General features: G+C 41.4%; 1 protein-coding gene across 1 annotated transcript; it reads left to right on the forward strand.

Annotated features, from left to right (window-relative positions):
* Positions 1-9,780: 9,780 nt before the first annotated feature.
* On the forward strand, positions 9,781-14,705 carry sem1 (SEM1 26S proteasome complex subunit). The gene is made up of 3 exons (XM_036515884.1): positions 9,781-9,948; positions 11,332-11,425; positions 14,546-14,705. Exons 1-3 carry the CDS (start codon positions 9,873-9,875, stop codon positions 14,586-14,588), a joined length of 213 nt encoding a protein of 70 aa, XP_036371777.1. The 5' UTR covers positions 9,781-9,872; the 3' UTR covers positions 14,589-14,705.
* The last annotated feature ends 1,949 nt before the right edge of the window (positions 14,706-16,654 follow it).

The following is a 16,654-nucleotide window of genomic DNA, read 5'->3' on the forward strand; positions in this document are numbered from 1 at the left end:
AATTGGACCCTCTGCGTTCTCATTTCTTTGAAAAGTCTTAATGACAAATCACCACTTTCCCCTTCACCTCCTCCTGTTTCATCTGCACTCTACCAAGGGTGTTCTGGTCTACTTAAACACTTGTCATTGGCTGAGCAGCTTACACCTCGCCTGTGGGTATGTTCTCAAAATTATTTTTGGTCTCCTGCCCTAACTTCTGCACACAAGTGGGGCTTAATACCTCTACAGTCATTTTTAAGCTCAGGCCAGAGCTGTTTCCATAGTTTAGGTCAATGTGTCCTGTAAAGTTGCAGAACAGTTGAAGAGTTTGTTCAGTGTTGCTAATGATAAGGCACAGTCTGGTGTCCTCAAAAATGAATCACAACTTAAACTGTTAGACTAGCATTCAGACTGTGAAGGATCCAGCATTGAGCCCGGACTCGTTCATAAAGCAATGCCATTCAGACTATGACAGAGATTACCAGACATGATGCTGAGGTATCAAGCTGTAATTTAAATGTTTAGCACACAAAGGTGAACAAAAAAGATGATAACAGTTCAACAAATAACAATATTATTATCACATTAATCAGAAAATATTTTCAAACATTTGTCAGGCTGAATACATTCAGCATCTGAAGATAACAAGACTAGAGACATTCAAATGACATTCAAAACCACGTTGCTGACATACATTTGCCATTCATATTGTATGGATCATTTATGTGCGCATAAACTGGAATATCTACATGTAAACTTCGATAGCATTCACTGTTTATTATTACCTTAATTTGTCCGTTTTTTCAAATGACTTAAACTTGGTTTGGTCTTAGCAGCGGGTTGGGCTTAGCACACTGATTTGCCTTGGCAGACAGAATGATCTTAGCGGAGGGTTGGCCTCAGCAGGGAGTGAGGTTTATCTGGGTTGAGTTTAGCAGCAGGTTGGTCACTGTGGAAGGCTGAGTTCAGCAGAGGGGTTAGGCTTAGGGGCAAACTGGGTTTCGCAGGCTTCAAACAATGGGAAAAGGTGTGTGCTGTTGCTCTAATGGTTGGGGGTGTGGCCATGGCCGATCTACAGCGGGGCCGTTATGACCTTAACTTGTGGAATGGATTGTGGCAATAAACACCAGAGAAAAGAGAATCCAGCAACGGTTACAGCAAAGCCATAAGAAACAATCCAAGTCTGGGTTAGGAACGAGTTAAAAATTAAATCAGTTTAAAACATTAGTGCAGGCCCCACCGGGGATCTGAGCGCTTCCTAATAATTGGAAAGGTTTACGCAAAATAGATTTCCCCGCTTGGAAATTCAGAATTGATTTTAAACAGCAGATGTTGAATCCTGCGTAAGAATTCAATGAAGGGGAAGAGACAATTATCAGACAGTAATGACTTTGACACTGGGGAAGTTCTGGCAAAATGTTTGCATACTTCTGAACTGCTCCAGAGTAATTAGCTACCTAATGCAGCCAGCTCTGTGCCAATCTCAGAGCTCAGACCCCATTTTTTTGTCCTCAGAGTGATTCAGAAGTGATCAGAATTGATGTTTCTCCCTGCCAATTTGAAATTTGCTGAACACAACAATGGATGTTACCGTACTTTGAGATTCCTTTTGCTTCCCCTTGATTAATAAGGTGCATTCACTCTTCTTGTTCACAGTTGTTATTTTTTGTTGATTTGTTATTTATGTTGATTTTTTAAAAAAAATTTGTCACCAAATTAACAACACTTGTTATGTTTTAAATGGACCAAGGACACATTAGCTCTCATGGAGAGAACTCATCTTCACTGTTCTTCTTTCAGATTTCCATCAAGCTATCATTAAATCTATTTCAGAGCAAGGGAAATAGACACTGTTGTAACTGCCGGTGTGTTAGTCTCGATTGTTTTGAATATTAATATCTGTCCATTAAGTAAGAAAAAGGCTGACTTCATTCTGGCTCTTCCAAAGTTTTTGTGCATGAGTCAGACACACTTTCATAAGTAGGTAAGTGCCATCTGTATATGTCCTTAGGGGAGTCGCTCATCTTTAATCTTGTTCCAGCTGACCCCTTTCATTTAATTTTGCACACACTCTGATGAATCTCTTCTCTCATTTTGCAAGCTTACAAAAAAATGACTGGCTTGTGTGAGTCCCTATTTATTTGTTCATATGTTAACATCATTGTGAGTGTTACCTGCTAACATCCTCACTAGAACATCTCATCTTGAGTCTGGTTTTAGCTGAACCCGCTTCATTTCATGTCATGCACCTTCACACCAACGACACTCTCCTCCCGTTTCACTAACTCTCACAAAATGACCCGCACATATGCTTTCCCGCTTTGTTTGTGCACATGTCAACCTCACCGCAACATACAGATACCTTGAATTCGCTTAAATGCGGCCGCGAGACAAGGACGTATTGGCGGCATTGGAGGGGATGTTTTGATAAAATACTAATAATTGCGTTTGTAAATGTCCCAGCCAAGCTGTAAAAACACGGAGTCCGAGGGTCCTGGAGGAGAAGAAAGAGGAGCTGAGGAGCGGAGGCTCTCCAGCAGGGGTGAGGGGTCTCCTGTTGTGATCAGGCACGATCCCCTGTTCCAATAAACACAGGCCCAGGTGACAACCGGAGGCCTGCGTCCCTGCCTCCTACATCTAACAACTTAATTAGCGGCTGTTAGAGGTTTCCTGGACAAAGTCCAGAGCTGTAGGCCTCAGAAAAAAGCATTCCTAGAAAACAAAAAGAGGTTCATTTATCAATTCAGCCAATGAAATGCATGGGGGGGGGGGGGGCGTTGGATTGCCACATGTTTTGGTGGGGGGGGGGGGGTGACCACATGTTTGGCAGACTTTTGTCATCCATATTGTGGCCGAAGTCCCGAGAATAGTATTGATACCTTCAGAATGGTTTTGTTATAGAACACACCAGATGGAATGTAAAATTATGCATTTTATTATGCTGTTTGGATCTGCATTGACATGCCATCTGTGGGGATAATGGTTAGTAATGAGGTGGTGCATGAATTATGCTGCTGTCTGGAAGTGCCCAGCCAGTAATAGTAAATGATGTCAGAATGGAAAGCTAAAGTTTAGTTTAGTTTTTTAGTTAAAATTCCTTGAATCTCTGCATTCGGAGATTTCCAGAATGAAGTATTTTGAATGGTGGAGAGGAAATGAAATTCTGTGAGAAATTCAGTTCGATTCAAAATGATCCTACCTGCCATTGAAATAATACTAATGAAATAAAAATATTTTGAAAAATATTTCGGAATAAAAATATTTTACATTTCAAAGCTAAGCTGATACATATACACATACATACAAACACACAAACTCTTTATTATTTTAACATGTAACAAAACCCAGATCTGTCACAAAGTGACATAAAAACTTTCACCTGTTCATCTTAAAGGCAGTTGTGTAGGTGGACAGGTTCAATTCTATTGATTTGTACACATGGGAAGCTGGGAAGTAGGTGTTAGTGCACTCAAGTACATTATGATACAGATACTCCTATAAGTTCCCTAAATTGCTATTGTTTCTAGCCACTACCTTAGAGCCAATTTGATATTACACTTTCCTTCTTCCTGCAATCTTCACCTAAGTGTAATTGCCCCCAATAACCCTGGAGTAATACCCTGTTCACACTAACATAATTACACAATGGGTGCACCAAATCAGCAGGTTCTCCTTGTAAAAAGATAACGTGAAAAACCTCAAGAAGCATAGTGAAAAATAATTTTACAGAAGAACTCTCAAGACTAAAGGTGAAAGGTATGCATTTTTACAGATAATTTAATGAAAAAAAATGATTTGACAGAAAGATATGCATGGCACATGCAATGTATGTATTTTTCTGCATTTGCAAAGTGGCAGAATTTGTATCACATTACAGATATATTCCCCTGACAAATAAGCGCATGCCAACTGCACACTCCAAGAGTGCTCTGTGTTCTCTGCCATTGATTTGGCTACTCCAGTGCCAAACTAGTTACAAATTAAAGGCGCAATTTAAAAGGGCAATTAAGTTATATAATGCACGTGGAACACCACTGGTATGTGCAAAGCCTGGCAAGATGTCACACTGATTATAAACAGGCATAAATGAGAGGCATTGGCATCACCTGAGGCATGTTATGTCATTTGTTCTTAATACTCCTGGAATGACAGATGCAGAATGAGGAGGTATTAGAGCCGGCCACTTCATCGCCCGCTGAACCGGCCGCTGAAGGATGGCCACTTGAGGCTGTCACAGAGTGACCTGGAGAAAACAGGAGAAACCAGGTCAGCAGGAGAGGCCGCGCCAGACACCGCGGGCTTCTATCTTAAGGCATGCGAACGACATGCGGCAGACAAAAAGCCCCATTGTGGCCGGGAGAGAAAACCCCAAGCAACTTCGGCTAGGGCTTGGTTTGGAAGAGGGAGGATGCAAAATAATGCTCCGGTTTCACCTCAGGGTTTGGATCAATGCCACTGCATTGTGCGGGGGAAGAGGGGAAGAAAAGGCAAGGTGCATCACCTTCTGTTTATAGAAGGACTGACCTTTGTTGAGTCTCAAGAGGTCCATATTTCAAACGCGAGCAAAGTGCTTGTCTGTTTGATTGACGACGAAGCTTGGTGGACTGTTTTTCCCTTGGCTGGAAAAAATACACTTTATGTGCTGGTTGTAACATCTTTCAGTGCTAGTAATTATGTCTCCGTAACATCTTTCTGTGCTTGTGTATAAATACAGTACCAGTCAAATGTTTGGACACATCTACTTATAGAAGGGTTCCTCATCAAAACTATGAAATAGTTAATAGGAATTATGCAGTCATCAAAAAAGCGTTGAACAAATCAAATCTATATAAATATAGTATATATATATATAGACACACAGACACACACAGTAATAAGAACTAGTAAGGATGCTGCTGCAGGAAACTCCTTTTGGGATTTGGGATATATATATATATATATATATATATATATATATATATATATATTTCATTTGGGATGAAATATGTCATGACCTGCTGCTGTAGTCATTAGAGACCCCTCGGTACTTTCCAAAGAAACAAATAAGAAATTCAGGTGTGTAACAGAAATTCAGATGTGTAAACGTCATGGGGTGTATTCAATATATTTGAATCCCAGGTCTTTGTGGACTGAAAGTTCCTTGTTAGAAGATGTGTGTATTTGCAAAAAAAAAAGCACAGGCTTTGACAGATCACCAAGATGTCTTTTCATCACACCTTGCTTTCCGTTGCACTGGCATTAATATCTATATCCACCACTGCTATACTATAAGCTATACACCAGCATTTCAGTGTTAAATGTGAAGTAACCTGAAATATAGTAGGCCAGAGCAGCAATGGCAAAATACTTGGCAAAATGAACAGAATCACTCTGGTAAAGTCCAAGCGACTCAGTGGAAGGCGTAAGTGAAAACATTTATACATAGAGAAATGGCTTACAAATGTGTGCCCTTTAAGGGTTCTTTCAGAAAGCTCTTAAAATTCCCATTTAAGCCCACATTTTAACCACAATGTGCTTTTTTCTCAAAGTTGAGTAAGCAAATGTTTAAGCAAGTGTTACCATTTTGCCTTCTCCTAAATGTGTCATTAATTTCAGTGGCTGCAGAATACGAGATGCATTGTCAGTACAGTATGGGAAATATAAAACATATATAAATAAATAAATAAAATATATAAACAGCTGTCTGAAAGGTTTGGAATACTTGAAGGACTATCCTCCTTGTGCATATGCATTATGTTGTCATTAACTTAACTTGTACTGCATAAACTGTACTTTGATGTGGCCGCTATCATTGTAATAATCCATATTCGAATATTTTAAAAATGCAGATATCTGTCTTTTTCAGTTTCCACCAAATGTTATTATTACCTTGGACATTTCATGATGAAGCATGAATGAAGAAAATGTTACTAAAATGACACTGCCCTGAAATGCACCCAGCTAAATCAAGTCAACGGCGTGAAATTTGTTCCTGAAGTTGTTTATGAATATGCACCGCATAATCTGTGCTGTGCAAGAATAGCTGAATTTGGGATAAATAAAACAAATGCATGAACAATAATGACTATTATAAATGTAATCATTCATATTTTTCAAAAAGTCTGAAAACCAAAAAGACCACTTCACCATTTTCACATTATTTAATAAGGGTTTAAATTTCATTCGTAATTTGGGTGTTTTTTTAATGTTATTAAACAATTCAAGAAATATGTGAGTAAACTGTGTTGTCATCATTTTAATATGACTAATAAAATTTTATACAAGTACACACAGCTGTTTGTGATTTATTGTTAGTGGAGGGCTGAGGGCTCATTAAAACCCACACTCAGGCAAATTTTACAGACAAAAATGGTACACTTACTGAAAAATGAGACTAAGTAGGGATGCAACAGGACTGCTGTTAGGTTCACATCGCGACCACTTTGACACACATTACAAATGCATTATCAATGAACTCGTTGCCAATGAAGGCGCCATTGTTCTGTGTGTTATTTTGAGATATGAACAAACCCCCTTCATAAAACGAGATGGTAACTGTCCAATCTTGCAACACGAGATAGACCCCCCATATTTCATTTCACTCTCGCTGATAGCATTTATCAGCGAAATCCTGATAAAAACAAAATATGCAACTTAAGCCTGACCATAACTGAGCAGCTAAGGTGGACAGGATTACCTGGGGCCTGGAAGGACAAATATTGGATTGTATTGTCATAGGGGGCTATTAGCCTGTTGGCAAACTGTACTTCAAGCCACAGATGACAGATCTTTTCAAGACTGACAGAGGAAAATATGAAACTTAAATTCTTCATGACAGACTGTTAAATGAAATGGTCTGTGGAGAAAAGAGAAGATGACCAAAACCCCCCCCAGAAACGGGCATCACTCTTATATATATTTTATATCCACCACCCAAAACACTGGCTATGTTCAACAAATTTACTTTGACCGTGTCTTGTGTTTCTCCCTGATGAGACCGCCACTTTTAATGACAATGGTTCTGATCCCGAACACAAAGCCCTTGACTCAGGCCACGGGATCAAGTTTAATACAGAATCTTGACAGATATATCCTGGAAGGGTCTCAGCCCCAGCAGATTTCCGAAGACCAAAGCAGACATGTTTTTCTGAAATTAATCTTATTAATTGGATGATTAGGCAGCCCTAATCCACAGTGATCATTCCCAACATCTCTTCAAAAATATCTTTTTCCCTTATTTTTATCTTGGTAAATTATTGCCACCTTGTAATCAGTCTGGGGAATGGAGAACACAGCAACAGTGCACTGTACACACACACACACACACACACACACACACACACACACACACAAAACACAAAACATCCACAAAACTGTGGCCCCTTGTCAATGATGATGACTTTTGAATCAGATTCAGCAGAATGTCGGTGACGATCTGTCCCAGGAGAAACACTTGGGTAAATCAGTGATCAGCCGATCTGAGGGGACGTTACGGGATGGTTATCAGCTCTGTGGCTCCAGCATGGAGTAAGGCCCCTTGTCCCCGTCTCTCAGATGTTGTCACTTTCTCTGGCAGACAAGTAGCCGTGTCCCTAATCTGAGTGGGGAATCAGTGAGGAGAGAACTCGGGCGGTGGGGGGTGGGGGAAGGGGGGTGGGAGGTGATGACTGTCATTGTCTCACACCCCACCCCCCTCTCCCCCATCCCTTACCCCCCCCCTCCCCCCACCCCAAAGGCCATATCACGATCACCTGCCTTGATAGGGGCCCGGGAACAGAGACTGCCAGTCTCGGCTGCAGTCCCAGCTAAGGCTTAGGCCCTCTGGGACAGGCCCACACTATGAAAGGCATTCTCAGATGCGAAGAATGCCCAGGAGTCAGTCTGGGCAGTCCACTGTCTGCCCCGGGAGACTCCAGGCGCCACAGTGTAACAGCAGTCTCAGGTATGCCAGGCAGACGCTGCAGCCACTTCCCAGAGACTCACCTGAGACTGAGAGCGGTCATTGACCTCACCGGTGTGCTCACTTATTTCTTCATATTTTGTTTCCCTTTCCTTTTTCTGGGTTGGTGAGAAACCTCCACCAGCTCTCCTGGAGCAAACAAGTAATTTTGAGATTTGTATATCCTCTCATTGGCTTTGCTCTACATCGCCATTATTATGATGACTTTTTTTATCATATCAGCTGGGCACTTGTTTTGATCTGAGGTAATTTTCTTGAACTTGCGCCTCTGTTTCACAAGCACTGTTGTATGTCAAATGCTTTTGAGGACTGCAGAATAATTTGAGAGAAGAGTAAATGACTGAATCCAGACATGAGGGAGGTTTTTCTGTCCTTCGTGGTATGAAACTACACAGTGGTGCATGTGGCCTTGCAGTGGATGCATTTACATTTTCTAACAGTTCACATTTGGCTGAAGTTGATCACCTTATTTAAACAAGCCACCTAAATAAGAATGTAAACCTTTTGATTATAAAATCTTATTAAGTGATATCTGCTAATAGAGGTCCACTGGCTTGGTAATAATTTCTGGCAGGGCTTCTGACAATATTAACATATGACTGTTATTTTCCTTTTTGACAGTTGCATTTCACTTACGTGAACAAGCAGGTCTACATATATTCTGCTTCTGTTGGCACCATTTGCATTTCAGTTTATCAGTTTTTCAAACTATGTTAATAAATAACAACATCAGCAGAGTTTGACTTCAACATTATTATCATTATTTTAACAATATTATTACTATTTTTGGAACTATTGTCTGATTCCTTATTGCGTCTCTGACTCCAGCAATGCCTTTGAAACTTTTCAATGTCCAACATGAGTACACAGGTATTGAAGGTGTGCTTGTTGTTTGTTATGCTTTACATTGTCTTAAGAATTCAACATGTGCGATATGGAATCACTCATAGTTTCTGTATCACGTGTGGCAACACCCTTGAAGGTGATCTTCACATTTTAAGTAACTTCATATTTATTTTAGTCTTAAGGCTATGTTATTCCTTTAAATGTAAGAGTGTAAATACAGTATCTTATGTTATCTGATGTTAATTGTATTGAATTTGAATGGTAGCCATGTCATTTCCCTTGATGGAAGTGACTGGTCAACCATTGATACCCATTGATTGAAGGCTTTGTATTGGTCTAGGCCTCAATGCCAGAATGATTTTCAATCTCAGATGGTTATTCACCCCCCCCCCTTTTTTTGCAAGTTGTCCTTCATTTTGAGTAAGGAGTTTCAGAGAGTGTGCTTTTCATTCATTACAATGCAAGACACGGTGCATGGTCACAGTGCAATAGCTAGCAATGAATATATCTTCTCATAAATATATACAAAAATGAAAGTACAAACATAGTTTTTACAATGTAGACGAATCATCACAAGCTTCCTCCAACACAATGACATGGACACTGTGGCTCATTTGGCAGTGTAAGCATTTTCCCTTTGCTGTAGAGGTGCAATAAACAATGTGGAATGACAAAAACATATTAATCAGATTAGAATAATACAATTTATTTAAAATATACAATTAATTCAACATATAATCATTTCTTTATAACATAATAAATTCTAGCACTAAAATAATATAACAATTTACAAAACAAATAAAACAAAACATTTATTGGTATTCATAAACATTTATCCAAATATTTCTGAATAAATATGAATATGGGTTATATTGGAGAAAAATGTAATGGGGTGCTATAGGTTTTGGTCAAGATTATCCAAAGCCCGAAGTCCCCGGCTGCTTTCAGTGCCTCTGTGGAAGCGCCTGCGCGAAGCCCTTCGTCCAAATCACCGCTTTACCAAATGCGCATGCGCAGAGCAGGGAAACAGCACCGCTGTCCCGTAAGGCCTGCATTACAGTAACGCAAACGCTTAGCTCGCGAGCGCGCTCAGAGAAAGTCGGAGACGATGTCGGAAAAGAAACAAACTGTGGATTTGGGACTATTAGAGGAGGACGACGAGTTTGAAGAATTCCCAGCAGAAGGTAAAGTCAGCCCGAGAGCCTGCGTGTGTACTGTGCGAGTCTTACCAGTTCTTTTCCTGTAGCCAAATCAAAATGGTTTGCCAAACCTGCTAACGTTAGCTAGCTAGCCGGACTAGCCAGTGACTCAGCTTAGTATCTTGCTATGTTGCTAACGTTAGCTAGCCTCAGGGGTGTCAGCACTCAGTGTAGGCCGTCATATAGAACTATATGTAGCCAGCTTGCCCGTTAGCGGCCTGTTTTATTTATTTTTGTAGAGAGCAATAAGCTGTAGTTTATGGCCACCAGTTTTGTGAACTGCTACCATGGCTAGCTGTCTGTAGTCAGTTGTAAGGATATTGATGCCAGTGGGTTAGCTTGCTGGCTAACTAGCTGTTTAGCTAACTACATTGCTAGCTAGTTAAATGGGAGTTCATTGTCGGTGAAATGACTGTTGTGCGTCTACGAATGTCGTTCAGCAAAGAAGCGAACCATTAATTACTATGTCTTGCAGGGTAGCTGACGTGACCTAGAAAGCGAATAAATGCTACCAGTTCTTGTGCTCGCTAACGTTAGCTAAGGTTGATGCCATGAGGCCTGTTTCGTTGTTGTAACATGCACCCGGTTTGCTAGCTAGTGATGCATATAGACGAGTCACTGCGGTAAAATGCTTTGATTATGATAATTTACTAAATGACTGACTGGGCATATATGGAGGTATAGTGGTATGGAGCAGGGCCGGTAACCGAAAGATTGCTGGTTCGATTCCCCGCTGGGGCACTGCTGCTGTACCCTTAGGTGAGGTACTTAATCCAGAGAAGGCAAATATCCAGATGTATAAATGGACAAACTGACCCGATTAACTCACTCTGGATAAGAGCGTCTGCTAAATGACGAAAATGTCATGTAGAAGTTAGTAGTGGAACGCTGTGTCGTTGTCCATACATTCACTGACCTGCTTTAAAGTAGGCTAACTGTAGCCCACATATGTAAACAAACAGTTTGGTAGTGTAGTGAATGCGCGCAAACTGAAAGGGTAAGGGAATAATAACCCCGAAGGTGTCTATCTTTCCTGTGATTCCATATCGCCTTACGGTTTGTGTGTCCCCTTAAGGCATGAGAAAGGACATTTGCTAGGTTGTCCAATTAATACACTTTTAAAAAGCAAAATACAAATTCACTAATTAATTAAGTTGTAGATATCGTGCAACTTTAAACCACTGTGCAAGTTAAATTTGTCATTTCATTTTAGGTTACTAGTCAGCTTGTTTGTAGACAAGTATTTACTGTTTCCTTTAACTTATAAATGTGTCTAACTTTAACATATGTTGATCATGTTCCATTATTCTAAGGGATGCTTGGATGATCATGGATTTGGATTGTTCATTTTGCCTGTGTTTGTAATAGATTGGACTGGGTTGGATGAGGATGAAGATGCTCATGTGTGGGAAGATAACTGGGATGATGACAATGTAGAGGATGACTTCTCAAATCAGCTGAGGTAAGACGGCACCACGGCCGCTTAAAGTGCTTTCGCATGGACAATCAGAAAGTGGATCGATCCGTTTTGGCCCAGTTCACTATTAGGAGGTGCAATAATGTAAGGTGTCACACTGTTTTTAGTTGGGGGAAAAAATCTGTTTGCATTACAGGTTTTCATAATCAGTGTCAGTACTTGCTGACTAGCTTGAAGTGTTATTAGAGGCGTGCAAGATAGATACTCTGGCCTTCATTTTGTTGTCATGAAGTAATTTGACATAGACAAATGAAGAAGACGCTATCAGTGGTTGTCCATGTTCTTCTGAGCATTTTCATTGGCTTCCACCTGCTATTTATGCAGACTTGATCTTTGAGTAAAGGACCCTTTTGTCTTTCTCTTGACACACAGATGCATGCAAGATATTTTACTTTTTCATGAAGTGCGTAAGCTCAACAGTCAGTCGTGTTGGAATGCCACTTAACCTATACTTTGCATTCCTGTTTGTAGTGCATATCTTTTGTAGTGTTGTCTTTACACACGAACACACGTTTGCTAAAATAGCAAGCCACATTACAGCATATTCAGAACAAAACAAAAAAGCTGTCAACCGACTGAAATTGTTGACAAAACCGAGAAAGTAGGGACATTTAAGTAAGAGTGCCACAGCATTCTTACTTTACCAAAGCTATGATGGGGCTTTCAGACACACACCGCTTTTCGAGGTGGTGCTGTGCCATATACGGCTTCATTGGAGATCCAACACGCTTGACCCGCCGAGGCGGGGTTCCGGGGTTCTCGAACGTTCCCTCAGACAGCCTAAAAGACTGCCCTCGGAAGACTGCTGACCCGCAGAATGCGAGGAACTCACCAGATTACCCTTAAACTAAACACCCGTCAGCACCACTTAGTGATAAAGGATGGGGGGGGGGAGAATAAAGCGAGGAAAAATAAAAAGTAGCACGGGAGAGCAGGCGTTTTAATCTCACTGCTCATGCTGGTTCAGGCAGGATGGACTTCACGCTGTCGGCAGCAGGAGTCGAACGCCCTCCCCCGTGGCGGCTCGGACCTGTGCTGCGGAGAGCGCCGGGTGCGGTGTTAGAGGATCTGAGGGGGTCCTGTCTCTGATTGCAGGGCATGCGGTGACTGCCACCACACAGCCGGCAGCATTTTTACAGCAGCATGGCCAGCCAGCCAGACGCGGTTTCAGTGTGCTTCATTTTTTGTGACAAGCCCGCGTTCACAAACAGAGCAAGGAAGAGTTAATTTAGTCTTAGAGGCCTGCATTCATATTCCAAGCTGTTGCCTCCTGATGACATTTGGTTTCACATTGGTTTGATGCTATCCCTTTGCAGGCCTCAAAGATGTGAGATATAATTTCCATATGGAACTACAGTTCCCAGTATGGGAACATGGTGCTCATAACTGTGTCTTACTTCAGGCGGTCAGCTGGCATGTGATGTTCATAAATGCTGCCACCAAAACACAAAAATAGAAGGAGCACAACCAGATTACACTTTGCACTCTGTTTCATAGCAGGAATTCTACCAGCTTCTTCTTGCACTGTTCAAAATATCTGTCCACGGATTACTCATGGCAAGGAAAAAATGGCATCATTATAGCAAGGATTCTATTACCCATTTTTTTCCGTGACTCAAAACACGTTTTAACAATGGGAGAAAATGGAAGTACAGAAATGGCCTGCATCTTTTCTCAGTGGATTTATTGGAGGATCATAAATGTAACCTGTCACCAACCCTTAGAGTGGACCGCAGGTACTTCCTGTCCATGCGGTTCCTTCAGAATTCATTTGCGGGTCCATCTCACCAGGAGAGGGCAAGAGCCCCAGTACCTCCAATTTGCTCAGATTCGAACTCTGGTGGTTTATGTGAAAGGGCTCTTAATGCAAAGTGTCTTAGCCTACAATAGTAATTTTTTTACTATGTGGAATTTTTTTTTTCTGACAAAGCATGTGAAGTCTGGATATGTTTCACGTATCCTTGACCATAAAAATAATGCTGGAGTCTTTGTCTTTAGGGGACATAAATCAGTAATCCTTTGTGATCGTAAAATGGGACCCTGAAGATTTTCCTGAATGTAAATCTCTTCCTTGTCGGTTCAAACACATTTTTTCCCACCAGATAAATGAGTTCTCTTCATTTTCCTCAATCCCATACAAAAGCCACAATAAATGTGAAACGGCCATCGTGTGTTGAGGAAAACATTGTGTACGGGCTTAAATGTAAAACTCCAGTCTGTAAGTAGCTTCTTTTGGGATTTTGAAACCAGTTACAAACCAATGTGCTCTAGGTGGTCCGAGACCACAATGACTCCAATGAATGGGTAAGCTGTCCTGTAAATTACATGGTTCGACTGAACTGAGGAAAAGGGTCTTCCTTCTCTAAGTGGTGGTAACGGCAACGGTTTGAGGTGAACTGTAGCGCGATTATCGTAGGTGGAAGCGAACTACCTTTAGATTGGTTTAATCTTGTAAATACCCTTTGATTTACAAATTGGTTAATGTCGTCGGCAACGTTGCAGACTTTTCTGTGCGGTAACTCCAAAGCCTTGTGGTTGCAGAGCCATTTTCTTTAATTACTGGTTTACTGGTTCAAAATTACATCTTCACAATGTACATTGGAGTTGCCATTGGTAGTGGTAGTTAACTGCTAAAGTTAAATTAAGCACACAAGCAAGACTGTAGTTTAGGGGTCAGTGTTAGTACATTTTTAATATGGCTATTGGTGTCCTAAGATTTTCTGTTGTTTCCAGAAACAATTCTTTAAGTGATGTTACATGCTTCTCTGTGTTGGGTACTATAAAAACACATTTCCTCTTTAATATCACTTGTTTTGATATTCAAATGTCAGAATATTTAGATATGTAATGCATGCCTCTGTTAAGAGACTATTGTGGCAGGATTTTTTTCACACTTATGTTTACTTGCCACAGTGGCTTGAAGTCAGCACTGTTTTCACAAATGAGTTTGCAACTTTGTTGTTAATATGCATACTTTCCCTCTCACCTGAGATCACCAGAAAGCTGATTGTTAATCAATATGGCATTGTTCCTGACTCAAAACCATGGCAAATGAAAATCACGGTGTTCCTTAAGTGACTTGATTTTTTTTTCTTTTCTCCGCAGAGCTGAGCTTGAAAAACATGGCTACAAGATGGAGACATCGTAGCTTCTGGCACACCTGTGAAATTTCTATTTGGAATGTTGTCTGCCACATTCGAACATTAATTCACTTCAGAGGGGATGTTTGATAGTGTACTTTGGCTGCTTCTTTCTTTTGTAATAAAATAAACATATGTAAAATAAAGTGTTTTAACACGATCACAGATGTTGTTACTTTTCTAATGTTAAGTTAGTGCCAGTTAATGACAGTCTTTTTGGGTGTTCTTTTTGGGTCTTCTTCCTTTTTATTTTAAGTTCATTTGGTTGGCCTGTCAGCCCTTGCTGGGATTAAAGGATGAGTATTATAAAATCTAGGCTCCTCAAAAGTGTTATGAGAAAGTGTTGGATGGATAATATTGGCTGATAAATGAATCCTGTTTAGACCAGCAATGTTACATTTATAGTGTAGATCTGGATCACTTGTTTGGCAGATATTTTAAGGTATTTGAAGAGAAGGTGAAAGTGGTAGCTAAAGCGGAGAATTAAATGCAGCAGCCTATTAGCCGTGTACTCTCACTCTCCTGAGGTACAGCATCATAAATGAGCAGCTCTGTGACTAGGGGCCGTACGCCTGTATACAGGGTGCCTCCCCCCACCTCCCGGGACCGGTGGGGCTTTGCGGAGTCTCTGATCGGGAGATTATCCAGTACTGTGTTTTCTGAGGGGAGGGGTGTCGTGTGTGTGTGTGTGGGGGGGGGGGGGGTTGGTCACAGCGTGTGGCCCAATCGGTCCTGCCCGGGCCTGCCTTCTGTCATGTGGAAAACCGGGGCTAGTCTTCCGCCTCACAGCGGGTTCTCCCACAGAACCAGAGGCCAATTTGCCGAGGCTGCGCTCCCGGCAAATGATTGCGCCGGGTTCTGGACTCCTCAGCCCACACGCTTTAATGAGCTGAAATGGATGCCGGTGGAGGATCGCCTGCGACAGGAGGGCTTCCTCGCGCCACGCCCCTCTGCGCTTTCACAGTTCCTCTTTGTTCGCTAATTGAAATTCAGACGGCGCGGCCAACCGCAGCCCGAGCTTGCCGTTCACGCACCACACGCATGCTAGATTCATATTTAACATTTTCAGGGCGTCCGAGTCCCATGATTTCCCCCTCCTTGTCCTACAGCCGTAATTTTTTGATTGCAGTATGACAGAACGCAGATGTACGATGACTGGTTATTGGTGAAAGTGGTAGGGAGGGAAAACTCAAAAGAAGGAGCCCACCTGTATAGATCAGCCATTTTAAGTGCATCCAGCCTCGCCCCCCAGTTGTTTCTAATTCCAGTGATGTTCTCAGTCTGTGTCTAAGATGTGAGGTTCTTTCATCATGGATGTCAGGCTGTAGCCCCAGAGGTTAAAGCTCCTCTTTCACCGGCGATTATCACAAATGTTGTCATCTGCAAGCCGGACCGACAGGGTCCGTCGGGCCGTCTTCAGTGAGCCGGGTCCAGGGAGCAGGTGCGGTGTGTTTTTCTTTGGTCTAGGATCGCACCGAAAGTCTGAGAAGTCTCCGATCTTCAGCTCGGGGAAAACAAGTTTGTTCAGTGTTGGGATTATTTTTTAAAAGGAACGCCGGCTTGAAGTTGTGCAGACCTGTTGTTGGTTGTTGAATTAGTTGACTTTTTCAATTGTAGTTGCAATGCAGTTGAAACGAATTAGTTATTTTAGGATAAAATTAGGATCATGTCCAACAGCTGTATTTGATGGCTGGCCTTTGTGTTAAATGAATGTGACTTTTTGTGGTTTCCAAAAGGGTGGTGAATACACTGTACGTTAGATAAACAACCTCCGAAAAAAATTATACACGGTATTTAGTCATTCACTTGAGTTCTGTTCACAAACCAGGGCTAAATTGCAAGAAGAAGACTTATGTTTTACCTAGACTAGATTATACTGATTGTTGGTGAACGTGTTGCATGAAACAAGAAATTGATTTGGAAAAATGCAATGGATGTTTATCTAAGAACAGCATTCTCTGTCTCACAAAATTGAGATTATGACAGAAACCGCAGGGACTACCTTTTTTAGAATGCCCCACTATGTATCACCTGGCTGCAAACAAACTAGAAAAACAACACAAAACCATGCAAA

Source organism: Megalops cyprinoides, chromosome 21 (genome assembly GCF_013368585.1).
Source record: "Megalops cyprinoides isolate fMegCyp1 chromosome 21, fMegCyp1.pri, whole genome shotgun sequence".
In the NCBI taxonomy this organism is placed as follows: domain Eukaryota; kingdom Metazoa; phylum Chordata; class Actinopteri; order Elopiformes; family Megalopidae; genus Megalops; species Megalops cyprinoides.